Raw genomic sequence first — 21,172 nt, 5'->3', positions numbered from 1 at the left:
GAATTGCTCCATGGTCCACTTGGATGACCCAAATGGCCCTAGCTGAGCAGGAACCGGGTTCTGCGCCTTAAGGCGTTGAGGATCTCCTCAGGGTGCTTCAGAGGGGTACCTGGCTTTCTTCTTAAGAGTCTTCGGGATCGTCTTCCAAATCCGTGGAAAACATTTCGGCGGATTGGCCCATAACTGTGGGCGGAACCGGTACTAGGCCCACCGCCATAGCAATCCTATTGATGCTCTTACGGATAGTCACCGAATCTTCGGGAGACAACGCCTCCGATGATGTGTCGGCAGTGAAAATGTCTTCCGCGGCTCCAGAAGGGCCAGCGGATGGCTTCTCGGGTAGAGGCCTACTTGCAGTTTTCGGGCCTGTACGGGCCTTGGAACCCGTCGAAGTTTCTTGTTCAGAAACTTTGGCGTGTGTAGTTTGGGGAGTAGCGCCCTTGTTATGTTTGTTATGCCCAGTCGTTATGCGCTGCTGCGGATGCGGGGAAGGCTTCGGATCAGATCGATCTGATGGCGCTTTCGCCTTCTTCGACGAAGTCGTCGAGGACACATTGCAGCTTTGATGTACAAGGGCCCATGGCCTGGAATGCCCTCCTGCACGTCCTCAGAACCACAGAAACAGCAACAGAGTTTAAGAAGAGGCTGAAGACCTACATTTCAACCTCCCCCCCGACTGAGTCCAGTGATTAATCGATCGCTCTCCCCTGACTGACCTGAATTCTAATGCCCTTTTCCAACCTGTCTCATAGGTTTGTTTTGTCTGTCTCTATATGCGCTCTGAGGCCCTTTGGCATGTGGAGCGTTACAAAAGATTAAATAAATAAAATTGTTGCTGGGTTGCCCTAGGGGCTCCCCTTTTAACTTTTCCTGGCTAACCTTTTGAGAACTACAGTTCCCAAGGGTAGAAATTATCTTTGGATTCCTTTTACATTATATTAAGTGAGACCAGCACCCCCCAAACCTATGTGGAGTGCTGGAGAGGTACTGATTATACCCTTTCTCATTTTAAATGTAACATTTGGGTGACAAGGACAAACTTACCTTTAATGGCTGGGGGCAGGGTATTACCCAAATTGACCTTTTACAATGGACCTTTTGTCCTAATTGACCTTCTGAACAATTGACCTTTATATTATTTTATATATGTATTGGGTTGGTTTTGGATTATAAATATAAGGTGATTGGGTGGGAGGGGGGGTTTGCTGGGGTTTTGGGATTGGGTGCAAGGTCCCCCCTCCTACATATATGTACTAATTGAGCTTTTAAATTAGGTAAATTCTCCCGAAGTCAATTGTGAAAAGGTCAATTAGTATACATCCGGTGGGAGTGAACCTTTTTATTAATTCGGTGCACCTTTACCGCAGGCTGTTTGCACAGCCCCGGTAAAGGCATCCATGGGTGCTCATTTTACCAAAATGGCCCCAGTCTTGTTTTTTTTGCCATTTTCGTGTTCCTTGTCCTTTCTTGTTCCTTTCCCTGACATTCAGGGCGAGACATTCCTTTGTGTGATTTATATCTTTGGCAGGAGTCCTGTGGACCCCCCCGCCCCCTGCCCAGCCTCCACAGTGTCTGTGAAGGCAGGAAGCAAGGGAGGAGTCCAAAACACTGCAGCCCTTTGTCTTCCAGCCTGAGTGCGAAATTCTAGTTCAAACTGAGAGGCTGGCTGTCCAGAAAGGATTGCCAACCACCCAAGTTTGAATGTTGCAAGGCTGTTTGATTGGCTGGGTTCCTGCATAAAAGTCCGAACCAAAACCGAAGAGGAACTTTAAGAATTTGCAGTTGAAATGATTTCCAGCGATGGAGAGCCTGATGTCCTTTTCAATTGACTTGGGGACTGCAAAAAACGACGAGCCCGATCCAGGGATTGGTGAGACCCACTACACAGAATACCTGCATTTTGAGCCATCCCACATTGTGCTGCGACCTTGCAGGCTGCAATGCCCTGGGACCTCAAGCCATTGTGTGGTGCACGTAGAGGTGGGGGAGCAAGAGATTTTCATGGGTAGGGCCCAGCCTGGGGTTCAGGCCTGGCTCTAGGAACCCACAAAGAGCCGAGCCCGGGAAATGGCTGCACAAAACGCTTTCTCCAAACCATCTCCACTCAGATGAGAGAGAAACTCATATTGCTTTCTTAACGTGTACACCTGAAGGAAACTGCTGCAGGCTTTTCGTCAGATCATAATGCCAGAGTAATGTACACTGAGTTGTTTCAGCCTTTGAGTAATTCCTGCTGCAAGTCGTCTTGCAGCAGTTCCTGCAGGTTTGTTTGCCAGATTATCATTGCAATATGTTAAGGTGCCTATGTTAGCTAGTGCAAGGTCAGGCACGTTTATGGATGGTGGACGTCAGCCAAATGGACCTTGTTCCACTAAATATTCATTGTGAATGCGAGAGCCCTTCAGAACAGAACTAGGCCACAACAATCCAGAATGTAGTCTACGGACAGTTTGGTGGGTGATGCTGCCTGGCTTGTTAAGGTTGCCAATAGCTACCTTATGGGGACATCACTTAACACCAACCTACGTTTAAATATTAGATGAGTTCCCGTAATCCACAGATATTAGGTTGAGAGCATATACAATAGTCGTTGGATTAAAACCATAGAATTACAAGGCACTATTTTTGTGTTAAAAACTCGACTATCATTTTACTAAATGTCCATGGCTAAATATCCATGCATGATAGAGTATGGCTAGGGCTAAGCACATCCAGCCTAGTACCACACATAGCCGTCCAGACAAACACCTGACATACCACAACACCTCTGCCACTAGCATACAGCGACCACCACCCGAAAGGAACCCGGTATAGCTGGCCTCGCAGACTCTCTCAACAATAGCAATCCATCTCTAACCCTCAAGAGCACCCACCCACGCGTCTGACCTCTCCGGGGCTGCTTATTTGAACTTGCCAGCCACCCAAGTCTTGCAACATGCAAGAATGCAACCACATAGACTACAGTCACCAAGGACGTTCCAACCAGGGAAAAAAGAGCATTGAGGCCACACAAGTGGGGAAAGAGCGCTATATAAATAACCAAATACAATGTGTTCTGACCTGATTTGGATTATGGGTGTCCACTGTTTTTGGAGTCTAACAAACTCCAAAGGCATCTCCTTTTTGTATGGTGACACACAACACCTTTAGTGCAGTGTCAGAGAATTCCTTTACATTTCTCATAAGGTTTAACTACCCTTTCTTATGTGAACTCCAGTTCCCAAGAATAGTAAAGTGCAATTGGCTTACTTACCTTTTCTCTTTGTAGGTCCAACGCACACCATCTTATGTGGAGTGCTGGGGGTCACCTAGTAGCCCCTTATCCTAGATTCTCATGTAACATTTTTATATTAAACTCACTACTTTAACATGCTGGTGGCAGTGGTTACATTTTCCTACCATTGTGCTTTTCTACCACAGGCTGCAGTACAGCACCCATGGGTGACCATTTTGTCAAAATGGCCATGACAGTCTTTTTTTGCCATTTTCTGTTTGTGAGGTCTTTCTTGGGTTTTACTCTGCTTTGAGCCAGGTTTGAGCCCTTTGTTAATTTTGCCTTTGGCGGGATTCAGCCCTGAAGTCGCCTCTGGCTCCAGTGTGTCTGGAAAGCCAGGATGTGAGGGAGGTTCCCGAAACACCCATCCTTTGTCTCTAGGAGTGCCTGAATGAAACCAGTCCTGATTGGCAGGTTGGCTGTCCTTTCAGGACAGCCACCCTGCTGTGTGATTGACAGCTAGGCTGGAATAAATGGGAGAAACCTGCATAAAAGGTGAGGCTTTTTGGCCTGGAAGGGAGAGTCGACCACTGGACGAAGGAATCTGAAGAAGAACTGGGAAGAGACGCCTGCTGCAACTCCTGGACCGTTGGTTTGCCCGGTGAAGCCCTGCTGCTGTCTGAAGCTCCGAATTCGCCTCGACTAGAGGAGCCCTGCAAGGATGGCTTCTCCCCTTGAGTTGGTGGGACCAATCAACTCCAAAGTGAACTCGTTTGGACATCCTCTCGAAGCTGGCTGTACTTCTGCTGCTGGAACCCAAGTGCCAGGGAGAGGCACAGCAAATCGAATGGATCGCTTTTAAGTCGGGCCAGAGCGCTAGGACAATCCTCCAGACTTCCCTGATACAGGAATGACCAAGCCGGAGCCACCTCAACAGAGTGCTGTACCCCAGAAGCAAGGAAAGTGAAGTAGTATCCGAGAACCGCAGTGTTGCTATTTGCTGTCAGGCGCAAGGAGCTGAAACGCCAAAGTACCACTGAATTGAAGTTTGGCCTTTGCTGTCCCTGACCTTCCCGTTGTGTTGCAGGATTCCCCAGAAGTCCTCCCTCTTGTCCCCACGACTGAGGTACAGGAACAAAAGGATCTGCATAGCCATACAGGAACAGAAGCCAGCTGGAATCATTTCTCATACCAAAGGTTCCTATTGCGAGGAGGTCAAGTTTGTTGTGGTGCACCCAAAGGGTACTGCACCAAATCTTGCCCAACAGTCTGAAATCCGGCCAGAAGCTCCAGGAGTCTCCTAAGGAGCCACCAGAAGCAGGACGACCGGAGCTCGAGTCCCCTCACCAGAGTGCAGGGCCCAAGGAGTAAAGACAGCCCAACCAGTATCCAAGATCTGTGCCAGTGCTGTTTACTAAGCGCAGCTGAAACGGAAAGAGCCCATAGCTGCCGACGACCTCCCAACTACTGCCGCAGGAGCCCTCCAGATGGCCTGCCTCTTTCTCCCACGACTAAGGCTCAGGAACACGGGGTCTGCACCGCTGTAACAGGACAGAATTCACCTAGACCACTCTTCTTCAAACCAGAGGTACTGTTTAGAGTTGGGGTACTTACCTCATTGTGTTTTAGCTGTGCTTCTCTCTGTTGGGAATTGCAGTGGCTTACTTTTAGAGTTGATTCCAACTCTCCTTTCACAGGCTTAATAGCTTGTGAACCTGCAAGTGATTTTCTATCAAACTCTCTAACTTTGTGCAAGACTGATTCTAAGAAGTGCCTCAGCTCCATAGACCATTTCAAAATTGGCTTTGGATGCCCTGGCTCCCTGCCGACTCTTCTAGCCCAATCACTTTGACATTGTTTGTACCCCATAAGTGGTAACCTGTTTTAGACTGTTATTGCTGGGAAAGGCTTGTCTAGATTTCATTGGAAGATTTAAGTGTCCTCACATATACTGGCCTTTTCCCTTCCCTAAACCTTTCCTTTCTGCAACCTCAGAATCTGCAAAGTATAATTAGTGTGATATAAAATGCCATTACTGTCCTTGTGATTGAAGTCACCCCAGGGTGTAAGAATTGTGTAAGAAGCATTTCCAAAGATTATCCACTGACTTCTGAAAAGTATTTGTAAAGTGACTTCTGAAAAGTATTTGTAAAGTATATTTACATTGTTACATGAATTGCCTTACTATAGAATGCTAATTTAAAAAGGGATGTTAATTATGACTGAAACCTTGAATGTGTTACTTGTATTGATTAATTTAATTGCTACAGCTCTACAGCTCACATTCAACTCTCTTGAGGTAGGCCTGGCTGCTCAGTCACACTACCAACTTGTGTAGTACAGGCCTATACCAAAAGGTGGGTTACCTTATACCAAGCAGATAAGCGCTGTGTAGACTTTCACAGTGCAACATCAATTCTTACCCAACATGTCCCACACCAGTTGGACTGCACTAATTCTTACCCAACAATGGGATCTACTACCCTTTTATTACTGTAAAGTAATCTGAAAGTAACTCATGGTTTTACTCCCGCCCCCCACAAGAATAGGTGTGCCCTATACTGAATGTATATACATGGGTTTGACTTATCTAGGTGTTACAAATAAGGTTATATGCTTTGGTCTGTGCACCTTCAAGAATAGTGTTGTGTTTTTATAAAAGTGGTAATATATAATGTGATAGTAATTATCCCCCTCCCGCCCCCACCAAGATTTATCTGGGCCTACTTGTATTTAAGCATTTATATTCACTGTACATAGTATTGCAGTGTTTCTTTGGACCATATGTATAATAGTATTTCTTTGTACTGATTCTACAGCCCTCTCTCCCTCCTAAGATAAGCCTGGCTGCTCTGTTGTTGCTTCCCTGAACTCAGGTGGCACAGCCTTATTCTAAGAGTGGAGTCTTGTACTGCCTCAGCTGAATGTTTCTAAGCCCTTAGTTGGACTTCAGAAAAACTGTCCCAACACAGGGTAAGATGGCCAAAGAACAAAAAATACCTTGTGGCACGGCCATGTTGGGGCACTAACCATTGGTAGTAGCTAAATGCGGTAAGACTAAGAGTACAGTAACAATCAAAAACAAACTGCTGCCACCAGTTTGTCCTTCAGCACATCTAAGGTAACCAAAAAATCCCTTTGAATGAAGTAAAAAGAAAAGGGGAACAGTTTCCCAGTACTGAAGTCTGAAGGAGTGGTCAGTTTCCCCATAACAATGAGCATAAGTGCAGTGAAGTCAGGACAGAGTACAAAAGCAAAATGTTTTGGGGTCCATAGAAATGGAAGGGAAGTTGCTAAAAAATAAATTAATTAACAAAAATGAGTAAACTTTACTACCACTGACACGCTCTAATGAAACTTTCCACTACATGTGCATAACTAATCCACCCACACACAAATGTAACCCGCCCTGACCTGCCTAAGCACAACACAACTTTAGAATCATCCCTGCCTCCCATCAACTTTAATAGTCCCAACCAATCTATACTCACTCGCTAGGCACACAAGACTTCCCCTCTGGATACGCTTCTCAAATGCCCAACAGCAAACCTCTTGCTTTATCTATCTGTCCTTACTAAGCAAGCACAAAGTGACAGAAGACCATGCAAATGGCATCAAAGTGCTGTAGAAAAAAACAGTAACATGAGTATTCTATTAAATAAATTAGCTTCTAATGGACTCAAATGATGTTATCCTGAAAACCTGACCGGTACTCTTGAGGGCCAAAGTTGTTCACCACTGCCCTAACGACAGCATAAATTGTCGGCCACAGAAATCAAAACTATTCTCATCTGAGACTTTTTTCTGCTCCTGAGTTACAAAATCCAATAACTCCTGTGGCATTTTAAACCCAAAGACACAGGGCCACCAGAGGTTACCGTTAAAGAGACCAAAACAAAAACTACAAAGCCCAAAGTCAGGTATGCCAGCTTGGGATACTCAGGCACAAGACTTTAGAAGCAAATGGAAAGTGAGTGAGCTTCAGAGAACGGCAACAGACAATCATCTTTTGCTTGAAACCAGGTGCTAATAGTAAAGCTGTTAGCTAGGAGATGGGCTGGGAAGACAGTGGTCCATTGGCAAGAACCAATAAGAGACAACATGGCAAAATAGCATGTGCAAAGGATAGAATCTCTAGCTGAGCAAAGTGGAAAATATGGTGCAAGAAGCTGAAATACTGCTATGCTACATTTTTTCATGTGTTCTGTTCTAAAGATAAGCCAACACATCAGTCTGGAAGAATAGCGTCATGGACATTGCTAGGGTAAGTTGAAACATTTAAATAAAAAAGAGGATAATCAAATTTACTTTTAATGAATATTAAATGGTCTTTCATGACACCCCAATGGAAAACCAAATTACAGTGCATGCAAGCAATCCCCTCACAGGGAAGCACTAAAACCAAAAAAGGGCTAAAACAAGGGAAACTAAGACTTCAAATGAATGTGAACTTACAACTCGTTTGTCTCTGTATCTTGTATCGTGCTGTACAGGATGATGCCCAGAATAAGGCGGATGAGCTTGAGGCGGTGGTGCGTGGTGCTGATAATATGGATGATGCTGAGGTTGCTCCATTCCAGGATACGGAGGCTGAAAAATTAACGTTTTGTACTTAGTTCATATTACATAAGGACACAAAGGAGACGTTGTGAAGAGAATACGATACTGGACAGCAGCAAACGTAGGTCAAATAGGTCACCTGCACTATAGGGAATAACCAGATTACTAGCCATAGTGACCACCTTTCTCCTAGTCCATAGTCCCCTTTCCTCCATACTTAAGGGACATTCCTCCGTCCTGTGGGACGGGACCGGAGCACTTTGTAAAAGCATCCAAAATGTTCCAAAAATGTTAGTCCTTCCTCTCTATGTGGGGTACAGCATGCGGGCGTAACCCCGCCCATCTCGCCTCCGCCACGTGCATCGCCCATCAGTCCTTTTCTATCGCCAGGCCAGAGACCTTTAAGCAATAACAGAGGAACCTTATTAGAGGGGACAGCCGGCGTATGGAGGAAAGTGGCCTATTGACTAGGAGTAAGGTGGTCACTACAGTGAGTAACCTGGTTATATTCCTACGTCCCGTCCCCTTTCATCTCCTTATAGGAACTACGGGTGGATCGGAAACACCTTACTGAAAAAGGTTCTTTAGCACAGCCTGAACAAACTGAGCATCTGATCTGGAGCTCAGATCTAGACAATGTTTACAAAAAGCCGGTGGGGAGGCCCAAGTAGCCGCCTTTGCGATGGTCTCCCAGGGGACATATTTATGAAAGGCAACTGCGGCTGCCTTGCCCCGCACCAGGTGTGCATGAATACCTTTAGGAGGTTGAAGTCCTTGGACAGTGTAAGACTCCGTAATGCAGGCAGCAATCCATCCAGAGATAGTCACCTTAGAGGCCTGCTTACCTTGTGGATTACCAAAGGTCACCAACAGTTGAGAAGAGCTCCTAAATTCGGATGTTCTGTCCAGATAGAATTTAAGAGCCCTTCTAACATCCAGGCAATCCAGAACCCTTTCCACTTCTGAAGCGGTTCGGAAAAAAAAACGGCAGGGAGATTGACTGGTTCAGGTGGAAATCAGACACCACCTTCGGCAGGAAAGCAGGGTTTGTCCAGAGGACCACCTTATCCTTGTGAAAAACCAAGAAGGGATGCTCGACCGACAAAGCCTGGAGCTCACTCACACGCCTTGCTGAAGTTAATGGCAACCAAAAAGGACACCTTCCACGACAGGTGTTTAAGGTCCACCGCTGCCATTGGTTCGAAGGGTCTATGGCACAACGCCTTAAGGACCACATTGAGCTCCCACGCTGGCTGTGGTTTATGAACCAGGGATAAAGGCGCATCAAACCTGTGAAATGTCTCAACCACTGGATTGGACAGAGTAAGAGCATCGGTCTGTAGATAGGTAGGTGGATACCGCTGAAAGCTAATGACAGAACGTGAATGCCCTACTCTGCTAGGTGGGATACGAAGGACAGCACAGTGTCAATCGTAGCCGCCCTTGGGTCCAGCTGTTTGTCTAAGCACCAATGACAGAACCTAAGCCATTTGCTTCTATACTGAGACCTAGTCGAGGGTTTCCTGGCTGCTTCAATAATGCGTATGTTATCCGCAGACAGGTTGAGATTTTCTAAGGACCTGAACTCGGGCACCATGCCGCCAAGCTGAACGATTGTGGGGAGGGGTGCCACAGCTGTTGATCCCCCTGGAGATGAAGATCGTAAGTCACCGGCAGCCTGATTGGTGCACACACTGACAGATGTTGAAGTTCTGAGAACCAGAGCCTGGCCGGCCACCACGGGGCTATAAGCAGAAGAGAACAGTTCTCCGTGTTCTTCAGCTTGCAAATCGTCAGATGAATCAGAAGCAGAGGCGGGAAAGCATAGGCCCTCATGTTGTGCCAAGGAATCTCAGGCGCATCCCCCAGCGAGGAGGCTCCCAGACCATTTCTGGAGGCATACAGAGGAAATTTCTTGTTTGCCGCTGTTGCAAAGAGGTCCACCTCCGGGGTGCCCCAACGCAGGAAAATCCCTGAGAGGATCTCGCCTTCAGTTCCCACTCGTAGCTGACCATCATCCGCCGACTGAGGGCATCTGCCGTGACGTTCAGCTGGCCCGGAATGTGTACCGCCACTAGCCAGACACCATGACGAACTGCCCACTCCCATATCTGGATGGACAGGTCCACGAGAGGGGGAGACGTGGTGCCCCCCTGCTAGTTGATGTAATACATTGACACCACATTGTCCGTGCGGATACCGACCACCTTGTTGGCAATTATCGGTCTGAACGCCTTGAGCGCTAGGAAAATCGCCAAAAGCTCCAGATTTGTGTGGAGGAGCTTGTCCTGAGGCAACCAAAGGTCCGGGACCTGAAGAAGATCCAACATTGCACCCCACCCGAGAAGGGAGGAGTCCGTTGTGACTGTTACCATTGGGGTTGGGGGTCCTGAAACCCCGCTCCCACCGACAGGTTGCTGAGAGACGACCACCACTTCAAGTCCGCTCTCATGGAAACCGGAATCAATATCAACTTGGAGTCTGGACCCACCGCTTGACGCCAAGAACTCTGCAGAGCCATCTGAGTCCGCCTCATCTTGAGACGGGCGAGAAGTAGAGCCAAAACACATGAGGCCATGAGGCCCAGAAGCCTCTGGAACCAACAGGCTGACATGCTCTCCGACTGCGCAAACATCTGACACGTGGCCAACAGATCAGCCATGCTGTCCCCAGTCAGGTAAACTCTGCAGTCGATCGTGTTCCAGCGAAAACCCATCAAGTCCTGAGAGATCATCTTGGAAGATTTCCGCCAGTTCACTGACAGCCCGAGGTTGAACAGGAGCTGGAGGAGAGACTGAAGATTGCAGGCGGCTTTCAACGGGCAAGGGCTGCGTAAGAGCCAGTCGTCCAAATACGGATACACATGGATACCCTGCAGACGAAGATAGGCCGCGATCACCGACGTCTTCGTAAAGACACGCAGCGCCGAGAGGAGGCCAAAAGGAAGCACTCGAAACTGGAAGTGGTCCTCTCCCACAGAGAAACGAAGATATCTCCTGTGTGGATTCCAGATCAGTATATGCATGTATGCATCCTGAAGGTCCAGCACGCTGAGCCAATCGCCCATCTGCAAAGACGACCGTATCTGGCCAGGCGTGATCATCTTGAATTTCTCTTGGGGTAGGAAAAGATTGAACTGGGAAAGGTCTAGGATGGTGCGCAGGCCAGCTTGGTTGGGTTTGGGCACTTTAAACAGTCGGGAGTAGAAGCCCTCCCCTCACTCCCCCCCTAGGGGAATGGGTTCCACAGCTCTGAGGTCCAGCAGTTTCTGAACCTCGGCTTTTAGGGAGGACGACCCCGACTGCTGGAAATGAGGGTTGAAGGGGGGATAGGGGGTAAGCGGAAGCCCGCCGAGCGACTGACCAGACCCACCAGTCCTCGGAGATGGTCTGCCACGCCTCCAATGAGATCCAATGCGCCCTCCCACGAGGTCTCATGCGAGCGCGGAGAACCCTCATTTGGCGGGCTTTTTGGTGGTGTTACCACCTGAACCCGAAGAGGAGGCCGAGGAGCGGGAGAAAAACCGAGTCCGCTGCTGCCTCCGACGGAAATTTCCCGAAGGGTTACCCAATCTGCAGGATTTCTGATCTAGAACCCCCTAAAACCAGAGAAGGGCCGGCTTTGCGACAACGGTGTCTGGGTCCTAAAAGGAGTTTTAACCAAGACGGACAAGGAGTTGGCCGTCTGGGTGCTGTCCTTCGTTTTGGTGAGCTCTGCATCCGTCGATGAATGAAAAAGCTTCTTACCATCAAACGGCAGGTCCAACACCTTGTCCTGCACCTCCTTTGAGAACTTGGTGGCGTGCAACCAAGCTTGCCGAGAGGTATCAACCCCAAGCATAAGGCCCCGAGCCGAAGTGTCAGCGTGATGAGCCGCGGCCTCCAGCAGATCCTGGGTCAAGACCCTGGTATTCGATAATTCCACCTTAAAGTCATCCAGCTTCTTGAACGGAATGAACTCCTCGAACTCCACCAGACCTTTCCACATCTTCATATTCATCCCCGCTAACACCAGTTCTGCATTGGCCTGCCACAGCTGCAGGGCCGAGTTAGCAAAAATCTTCCTGCCAAGGGAGTCGAGAAGCTTGTCCTCTTTCCCCAGGACCCGAGTAGCCGTCATTGAAGAGGATGCTGCAAGCCTGGACTGTAAAGTGGCCGCAGTCACCACTGTGGAGGGGGGGCGGACAAGATGCTAGAGCCACCTCTTCTGAGGAGTGCAGCCTGTAGCGTGCGTCAATTTTCTTATTGACGAAAAGTCCAGAGTGTGGCTTTTCCCAGACTCTACGGACCTCGGACAAAACGTCCTTCTGCAAGAACAGGCCGGTTCACTCCGAAGGAGACAAGGTGAACGCCCCCGAAAGCACACCCTCCAGCGGAGCGGGTGCCTCTGGCACTGGACCATCCAAAAGGCACATCATGTCCAGTACCCGGTCGTGAAAAGCTCTAATAGAGCGGGGCTGGTCTTCGCTGTCCTGATCGCCCTGCGCATCATCCGACAGGTCAGGATACTGCTGGACCATGTCGGGCACTGCCTTGTCCACAGGGGACAATGGAGGCAAGGGCGGAAGGGTAGGGGGAGGCACCGTAGGCAAAGGCGGCGGAACCACCGGAGGTACGGATGGAGCTGGAGGCGCAGGTGGGCATATCTCCCTAAAAAGGCCCTTGAAATACCCTCTCATGGGGTCGGTACGCATGAGTACCTGAAACTTTCCGAAAAAAGGATAGACAGTTTAACCAATGATACTTTTCAGAAGTATAAGGAACAAGTTACTTACCTGTAACTGTTGTTCTCCAGCATGGGTCTGGCATGGATTCACATGCTCATGAATATTCCCCGTCAGGCTGGGAATCCTCGGTAAAGAAAAATCAGTATCAGTTTCGTTTCTGATCTGTCTTTCGTAGTAGTAACCAATCACTGATCTCTGCGTCATACTGACCACAGCCAATGACTGCCCTCTACCTAAGCCCCGCCTTTGGCAGCCATCTTCAGATTTGGTAGCACGTGAAGTGGCAGTATGACCAAGTGAAGAGCCGCAGAGGGGTAGGCGGGAGGGTTTGCATGCGAATCCATGCCAGACCCATGCTGGAGAATAACAGTTACAGGTAAGTAACTTGTTCCTTTTCCAGAATGGGGTCTGGCATGGATTCACATGCTCATGAATATAAGAATAAATAGCAGTCCACACATGCACAACCACGGGGGTGGCAAAAGGCTTAACATTAAGCAATACAACAACTCAACATTAAGCATCTCTTACCTCCTCACCAGGCTCACCTTAAGCGAACAGGTTGCGCAGCACTGCTTGGCCGACTCTGGACTCCTCCCTGGAATCCCGATCGACGCAGTAGGATCTCGTGAAGGTGTGCGTCGACCTCCACGTAGCAGCCCTGCAGATGTCCAGCAGGGGCACACCAGATAAGAACGCCGTAGTAGCAGCGATCGCTCTGGTCGAATGGGCTCTCGGACGGCCTAGCAGCGGTCGGTTAGCCAACCGGTGGCAGTGCATGATGCAGCCGGAGAGCCATCTGGAATAAGAAGACTTCGAGAGAGCCTTCCCTTGATTCACAGGTCCAAAGTTCACGAACAGCTGTGATGTCCCCCGGAAACTCTTTGTGCGGTCCACGTAGAACTTCAGCGCTCTAGCCACAGCCAGCGAGTGCAAAGTCCTCTCGGCCGGCGACGAAGGAGACGGGAAGAAAACAGGTAACACCAGGGGCTCGTTAAGATGGAAGTATGACGGCACCTTGGGCATAAAGGAGGGGTGCGTCCTAAGCACCACCCTCGAGGCATGGAAAGTCAAGTACGGTGCTTTGCAGGATAGGGCCTGGATCTCTCCCACTCGTCGTGCGGAGGTAATGGCCACCAGGAATGCAGTCTTCCACGACACAAACTTCATCGGTGCGGAGTGCATCGGCTCGAATGGGGGCCCCATGAGCCTGGTCAGCACCACGTTAAGTTCCCACGCCGGGGCCTTCACCGGCGGGAACGAGCGGAACAGTTCTTTCATAAACTCTTTTACCAGTCGATGGGACCATAGGGACGTCCGTCCTATGGTTCTGGTATATCTGGAGATCGCCGCCAGATGAATCTTAATGGAGGCATGGGCTAGCCCAGCCTTTGCCAGCGGTAGCAGGTACGGCAGCACTTGAGGGGCCGTAATCCGTAGGGGGTTGATCTTCTGTGCTCGGCACCAGATAGAGAACCTCTTCCACTTATGACCGTAGCATTTGAGAGTCGAGGACGCCCTGGCCTTTGCAAGAACCTCTCTGCAATCGGCCGGTATATCGTAGCCTCCAAACTCTAGCGCTGCAGGAGCCAAGCCTGCAGGTTCAGCGACGCCGGGTCGTGGTGGAAGATGGCGCCTCCTTCTCTGGAGAGAAGGTCTGCGTCCGCCGACAGCTTGATGGGAGGGGAGGGGACATTGACAAGTCCAGAAGGTCTGGGAACCAGATCTGCCTCGGCCACGCCGGTGCGACGAGGATCATCCTGCACCGGGACCTCTTGAGCTGGTTGATGAGTCGAAGCAGCAACGGCAACGGAGGGAACGCATACAGGTATAAGCCGTCCCAGGGGAACGAGAACGCATCGCCCATGCTTCTCGGCTGGGGAAACCTGCTGGCGAACCTCTTGCACTTTGAGTTCGTCGCTGTTGCGAACAGGTCGATTTGGGGTTTGCCCCATCGTCGGAAGAGTTGATCCACCTGATCCTGGTGCAGTTCCCACTCGTGACACGCGCGCAGCTCCCTGCTGAGCGAGTCGGCGATGGTGTTTCTTTCTCCTGCCAGGTGGAAGGGAACCAGGAACATCCCCTGGGCGACCGCCCAGTGCCACAGATCATGTGCCTCCTTGGATAGGGCTGGGGATCTGGTGCCTCCCTGCTTCCGTATGTAAAACATTGTCGTGGTGTTGTCCGTGAAGATCCGCACCACCTTGCCCTTGAGCGACGGGAGGAACGATTTGAGAGCCCAGAACACGACTCCGAGTTCCAGGACGTTGATGTGCAGGAGCCTCTCCTCTGGGATCCAGAGGCCTCTTGCGTGGAGATCTCCGGTGTGGGCGCCCCAACCTTCCAGGGAGGCGTCCGTCGTCACCGTCTCCTGGTACGCCGGCGTCTGAAAAATCCTTGCCCGCCATGAGGTGCGCTCGAAAGCCCCACCACTGAATCGCCCGCCGGAACACCTCGTTGAGGGGGACCCTGTCTTCGAAGGTGCCCGTCGCTTGCATCCAACGGGCGTCGAGAAATTCTTGAAGAGGGCGCATCCGTAGTCTGCAGATGCGCACCAGGTAGATGCAAGAGGACATCATCCCCAGGAGGGACTTGATGGACCTCACCCTGGCCACGTCCGTGGCTAGCAGGCGCTGCACTTTGCCTAGAATGGTCTTCGCCCGTTCTTCCGATGGGGCCACCAGGCGCCTCACTATCGAGCTTCGCTCCCAGAAACAGGGCCACCTGCGACGGCACCAGGTGGGACTTTGGGTAGTTTATGGCGAATCCCAGGTCTGTGAATAGCTGGACGGTTCTCGCAGTGTGCTCGACGGCGAGTTCCCTCGTCCTTGAGCGGATGAGCTAGTCGTCCAGATAGGGGTAGACGTGAATCCCCTGCAGGCGCAACCGCGCCGCCACCGGTGCTAGGCACTTGGTAAAGACCCTGGGGGCCGACTTCAATCCGAACGGCAGTGCTCTGAATTGGTAGTGGCGTCCCTGGACGACGAACCTGAGGAACTCGACGAAGGTCCAGGATGGGGCGCCAGCCGCCCGTCTTCTTCCTGACGAGGAAGTACCTTGAGTACACCCCGGAGCCTCTTCGGGACAAGCTCGATGGCGCCTTTCCTGAGCATCGCCCGTACTTCCAACAGCAGTTGCGGGACGCGATTTTCCTTCCTGGCCACAGGTGGAACTTGAGGGCACTTCTTCAGGAATTCGATAGAGTGTCCTCTTGCCAGGGTATCCAGCACACAACGGTCGGTGGAGATGGACTTCCACACGCCGATGAAATTCATCAGCCGGCCTCCCACCGGGGTGCTTCGGTGGGGGCCCGAGACGACGGCCGGTTTAGTCCTGCTTGGAGGTGGTGGCCTTGCCGCCCTGGCCACCTTGCCGATGGCGGCGAGGCGCTCCCTGCTTGCCGCGACCCCTGTAGGCCTCCTGAGACGAGGAGCGTGCCGCCTAGCGGTAGGATGACGAGCCACCGCTGGATCCCTTGAAGGCACCCTGTCTGCCTCCGGAGCTCCGAAAGGGCCGTCGTTGCTGAAGGGCTCCTAGGGCGCGGGCCGTCTCCGTCTTTATGGCTTGGAGCGATTCGTCCACCGCCTTCCCAAACAAGTTGCTACCGTCGAACGGCATGTCCAACACCCTGGGGTCTGGACGTCCTGACAGAAGTCGGTCGCCCGGAGCCAACCCCGTCGTCGTAGGCAAACACCGTTGCCCAGCTGGCGGAACCCAGTATCGGCAATATCGGTTGCCACCGTTATGGCGTGGTCCGACGCCACCTCGCCTTCTTTAAGTATTTCCAGGGCCTTGGACCTCTTGTCGTCCGGTAGGAAGTCCAATATGGGGGCCAGCTTAAACCAGAGCTCCCTGTCGTAACGGGCCACGATCGCCAGGGCGTTGGCCGCTTTGATCGTCGTCACCGCCGACGAAATGACCCGCCGCCCCATGGCGTCCAACTTCTTTCCCTCGCCGTCCGGCGGGGAATTCGACGTCGAGGCTCCTGACCCTGCCGCTTTCTTCTTCGCCGCCGCCGAGACGACCGAGTCTGGCGTTGGCTGGGCCCTGAGGCACAGGGGAGCGGTTTCGGGGACCCGGTACTACTTCTCGTACCGGTCCCGTTTGGCTGGTGCCGTGGAGGGGTTGAGAACCGACAGGCCCTCCTCCCAGATGTCATCGATTAGAGGCACTGCGATGCCAGTCTTCCTCTTGGCCTCCCGGCGCCGATAGAGGAAACCTTCCTTTTTCTGCTCCTCCGGGCAGAGCTGGAACAATTCGGACGCCCTGGCGATCATGGCGTGGAATGAGCCAATCTCGTCGGGCGGCGAGGCCCGTGTGACGGGAGACCCATTCCGTCGTCAGAACCCGTCGTCGAGCCCATCGCACCGTCATCTCCCGACTCGTGGGAGGATGAGGAGGGAACTGTAGGCCCTACGGGGTGAGTGGAGGAGAGGGTTGGGTCCTCCGTCGTTTGTTCTGAGGACTTCCCGACGGGCCCGGTTGCGGGTCCTCCGACCTGGGCCGTGGGAATCTCGTCCTTATCTCAGAGCATAAGGACTGGTTCACAGACAAAATGGCCGCCGAGCCATCCTGAGGCCTAGGTTCCGGCTATGCCGGAAGGGAAGGCTGCTCTTCCTCGCCATCGTCTTCCTCGGTTATCTCCCGAGGATCTTCCTTACGGGATCGAACCTTCTCGAATTGGACTTCGAGGTTCCTCACGGCCTCGGTCAGTTCCTCCTCCGAGGCTGACTCCGAGCTCGAGGAGGCTACCGTGCCCCCCCTCGCTTCTTCCATCATGGTGGCCATGATGATGGGCTGAAAAGAGGATTCCCTCCTTGGCGGCAGGGAAACTCTAGTCCCGGAGGCAGTCTCCGCTGGCGGGGTCTCTGCCGGCTTGGCCAGAGTCGCCGCGATCGCCTCGATAGAGGCCTTTGCCTGCTGGGTAGGGGCCTTCACCACCTTAGGTGCGTCCCGGGCCTTCTTCGGGGGAGGGGCGACGCCTCGCTCCCTCTCTTCCGACATCAGACAGGGCCTCTCCCGAAGCTTACCCGGGGTCTCGGACTTCCTCTTCCCAGAACCGGAGCGCTGGCTCGTGGTTGACGGTGCCGGGGAAGGTGCGCCCTGCCTGGCGACCGAAGAGCCCGACCTTTCGGCGCTCCCGGAGCCAGCGGACTCGCGGCGCTTGGCCTGGTGTTGGGCCCCCGTCGCCGGGGCGCCCGCACCGGACTTAGAAGCCCGCTCGGACCCTTTCTTCTTCTTCTCACCCGTTGAGCCCTTCTCCAACCAGCTGGCGAGACGGGATCGACGGTCCCTCATGGTCTGCTCCGACAAGTTCTTGCAGAACTGGTAGTCCTTCTCTACATGAGTCTTGTCCCCATGAAGACAGTAGAGGCATTGCGAATGTTCGTCTTCCTTAAACACATTCTGCAGCCCGCATCCAGAGCAGCTGTGAAACAGCTTGGGTCCGGGTGACAAACCCTGCGCCCTGGGCCATCTCGAAGTAGGCCGCGAATCTTCTGGAATCCTCCAAGAAGTTGATTCGACGAAATCTTCACCCTTGAGGGGCGTAGGAAAATCCCGTAATGGGTAGCCGTTAACGGGAGTAGAAACGGTGGAGCTTGAGGCTCGATTAACCGAAAAAATGTGAAAATTCACCTGAAAAAGCGCAAAACACGCAGTAAAAGCTCGAGAGCTAAGCACGAGGACTCCCAACACTTGAACGTGCGGTAAAAATCTGAAGATGGCTGCCAGAGGCGGGGCTTAGGTAGAGGGCAGTCATTGGCTGTGGTCAGTATGACGCAGAGATCAGTGATTGGTTACTACTACGAAAGACAGATAATGCTGGAGAATATACAGTTCTATGGTAAGCAGGAACTTTAGGAATATTTCAGAACTGCTCTCTGGCAGTTCAGGGAATGTATACCGCAATTATACACTTTAAGAATGGCAAGGCTATTCAAGGTAAGCAAACAAATTATTATACTTTTAAGAATGGCATCCAGCAATTCATAGGTAAATATCACACTGCAGGACCGGTTAGTGCCATCTCGCATATCTAGCAATCAAGCCAGACAAGCTATGGGACATGTGCAATACAAGCACGCTGCAGGTCATGTAAGAACATTTTTTTAAAACCCTCCTGGGATTGCCTGTAAATGCTCCCAATTTCCTGTATTTTGGGACATGGATCTGCAGAGCATTGGCTTCATTTGGGGAGTTAGGCCAGTGTTTCTCTGGGCCCGCCTTTGGTCCAGTCCTAATCTGAGCAACTATAGAAAAGCATTAAATGACATTTTATCCAAGCCCACAGGCTCAAATCTACCGTGGTTGGCCACTATAAGAAAAGAGCGGATTACCATGGGGTGGGAAAGCCTTTGTCTGAATCAATTCCAAGAAATTTTAAGTTTCAAGTGAGCAAGGCTTATGAAAGAAGGTGGGAGAAAGTAACCGGTATGAAATTAGAAAAATTCCATTAGCTTAGTCCAATATGCGTCAAGAAAGGAAAACCCAGGCTTCGAACAGTGTTTAGATGGGATGCAGTCGAAATTGATGAGCCCTCTACAAGAAGCTGCGTATTGGCATTCTGCTGCTTGCTAGCCTAAAGCTGAATTGGAACTCAAGCAACTCGGCAGATTGACCATAATGCCCAAATGTTGAACGCAGTTTACTTTATTCTTTTCTACCCGAGTATCTTCTTATTAGAAGGAAATATTTAATACTGCTTTCTACCAATTATTTATTTGCATTTGTAGAGCACACTTGCAGCCTGTGGGCATAGAGGAGCTGTTACAGGATTATGTAATAACTTTTGAATAAGGTTACAGGAGACCAAAAGTCTCTTGGTTACAGAAAGCATGAACAGTTTGCGAACAGAAAAGAGCATGGTTACAGGCAGAGGCATATAAACAGTGGTTAAGTATACACCTGCAGAAAGACACAGGTTTTTAGATAAAGATTATAGTTTTGATGGCATTCCGGAACGCTTGGTGAGAGTCTATCATTCTTAGGTGGGAGGGAAGTGCATTCCAGTGGGTGGCTGCTAGGGTGGGGAAGCTAGATCCTCCTGCGCGGGCTTTCAGAGTTTTGGCCATGATAATCATGTTAGAGTAGCACTTCCGAAGGGGTCTTGTGGCGGTGTGCTTCGTGATTCTCTGAGCAAGGTACGGGGGTGCGAGTTCATGTAGGCACTTGTGCGTGATGGCCAGAGTTTTGAAAACAATTCTCTCTTTGCTAGTGGGCCTGCCTTCTAACTACGGATATGTGATCTTTCCTGGAGGTTCCTGTAGCTGCCCTAAGGGCATTGTTTTGGACAAGCTGGAGTTTGGCCACATTTTTGCAAGATGTCCCTAGGAGGAGGGCATTGCAATAGTACAGCCTTGAGCCAATTATTGCCCTGGCAATTGTGAGGCAGTTCTGGCGTGATAGGTAGGGTCTGGCTGCATTGAGGACTTTGGAATAATAGGCTGATGAAGATGCGATGGCATTCACCTGCCTGTCCACGGGGAGGTTGGAGTAAAGGTATACTCCAAGTGTCTTTACGTTGTTGGAGACCTTGGAGTTATTATCAATAGTGAAGGATAAGTACTGTTCTTCAAGCTTGCAGAGTGTGGAGGGTGACCCTATGAGCAGGAGTTCTGTTTTTTCACTATTGAGGCAGAGCCATTTATCTGCCATCCAGGATTGGATAGTGGAGTAGATGGTGAGTGTTTTGGCGTCTTCCTCAGTCTCCAGTGAGTGGAATGAGCACCTGCGTGTCATCCGCATAGTTGGTATACGAGATGAGCAGGGAGTCAAGGATACTGAACAAAGGCCTCGTGAAAAGGTTGTAGAGTGTGGGCGCGATACAGGAGCCCTGCAGCTCCCCGCATTTAATGTGGCTGGGGTAGCAGAGGCTGAGTCAGAAAAGACTTTCATGGACCTTTCTTGGACGAAGGAGGTAATCCAGTCACAGGCTTTAGTGGAGAAGTTAGCCGCAGTTGCCAAATGGTGGCATAGAGTGTTGTGATCCACTAGGTCGAAAGCTGCGGATAGGTCAAGGAGCAGAAGGAGCGTAGGTTTGCCTGTGTCTCTTAGATCGTCCATTTGATTCTTTAGGTCCAAGAGAGCTGTTTCAGTGCCATGTCGTGGGCGGAATCCAGATTGCTGCAGGCCGAGAAGCCGGTTGTCTTCCAGGAATTTTTGGACTTGCAGGTAAGCTGCTTTGTCCAGAATTTTAAGTAGGAAAGGGACGGTGGTAATGGGCCTATAGTTCCCTGGGACCGATGGGTGTAGGGAAGGTTTTTTTATGAGCGGGTGGACCCACGCTTCCTTGAGTCCGGTTGGAACGTGGCCAGCCTGGAAGGAGGAGTTCATGAACGCAGTGAAGAAGGGTGCTAAGATATGGGCCGAATCTTGGATGAGTTGGGCAGGACATGCGTCTCCTTTGCAGTTAGAGGGTTTAATAGATTTGAGGAGGGAGATGACATCTAATTCAGTCATGTCCTTTAAGTCAAAGGGAGGGGAGGACTCAGTTATGGCGGTTGAGGACTTTTTGCTGTGCAGGTTAGAAATGTGGCGGTTGAGGGCATTTTGATGTCCACAGATTTTGTTTTGTAGCAAGTCAAGTTTATCTAACATGGCAGATTGAATACTGTTGCACCAACTTCCGTCCTTGAGGAGGGGGGGGCGGGTTTTTCCAACTCCCTGAAGAT

At 51.0% G+C, this 21,172-nt stretch overlaps 1 protein-coding gene across 7 annotated transcripts in view; it reads right to left on the bottom strand.

The window, feature by feature from the left end:
• The window catches only part of YTHDC1 (YTH N6-methyladenosine RNA binding protein C1), a 286,099-nt gene that overhangs the window by 40,691 nt on the left and 224,236 nt on the right, over positions 1-21,172 (bottom strand). For all 7 annotated transcript variants that reach the window (XM_069630508.1, XM_069630503.1, XM_069630504.1 and 4 more), the window contains one exon: positions 7,670-7,804. In XM_069630508.1, coding sequence (XP_069486609.1) covers positions 7,670-7,804 — 135 coding nt within the window. The remainder of the gene's footprint in view (positions 1-7,669; positions 7,805-21,172) is intronic.

This window comes from Ambystoma mexicanum, chromosome 6q (genome assembly GCF_040938575.1).
Source record: "Ambystoma mexicanum isolate Mex_15411 chromosome 6q, UKY_AmexF1_1, whole genome shotgun sequence".
Taxonomy (NCBI): domain Eukaryota; kingdom Metazoa; phylum Chordata; class Amphibia; order Caudata; family Ambystomatidae; genus Ambystoma; species Ambystoma mexicanum.
Note: the sequence above shows the minus strand (reverse complement) of the source record. Positions and strands in the feature narration are given on the sequence as shown.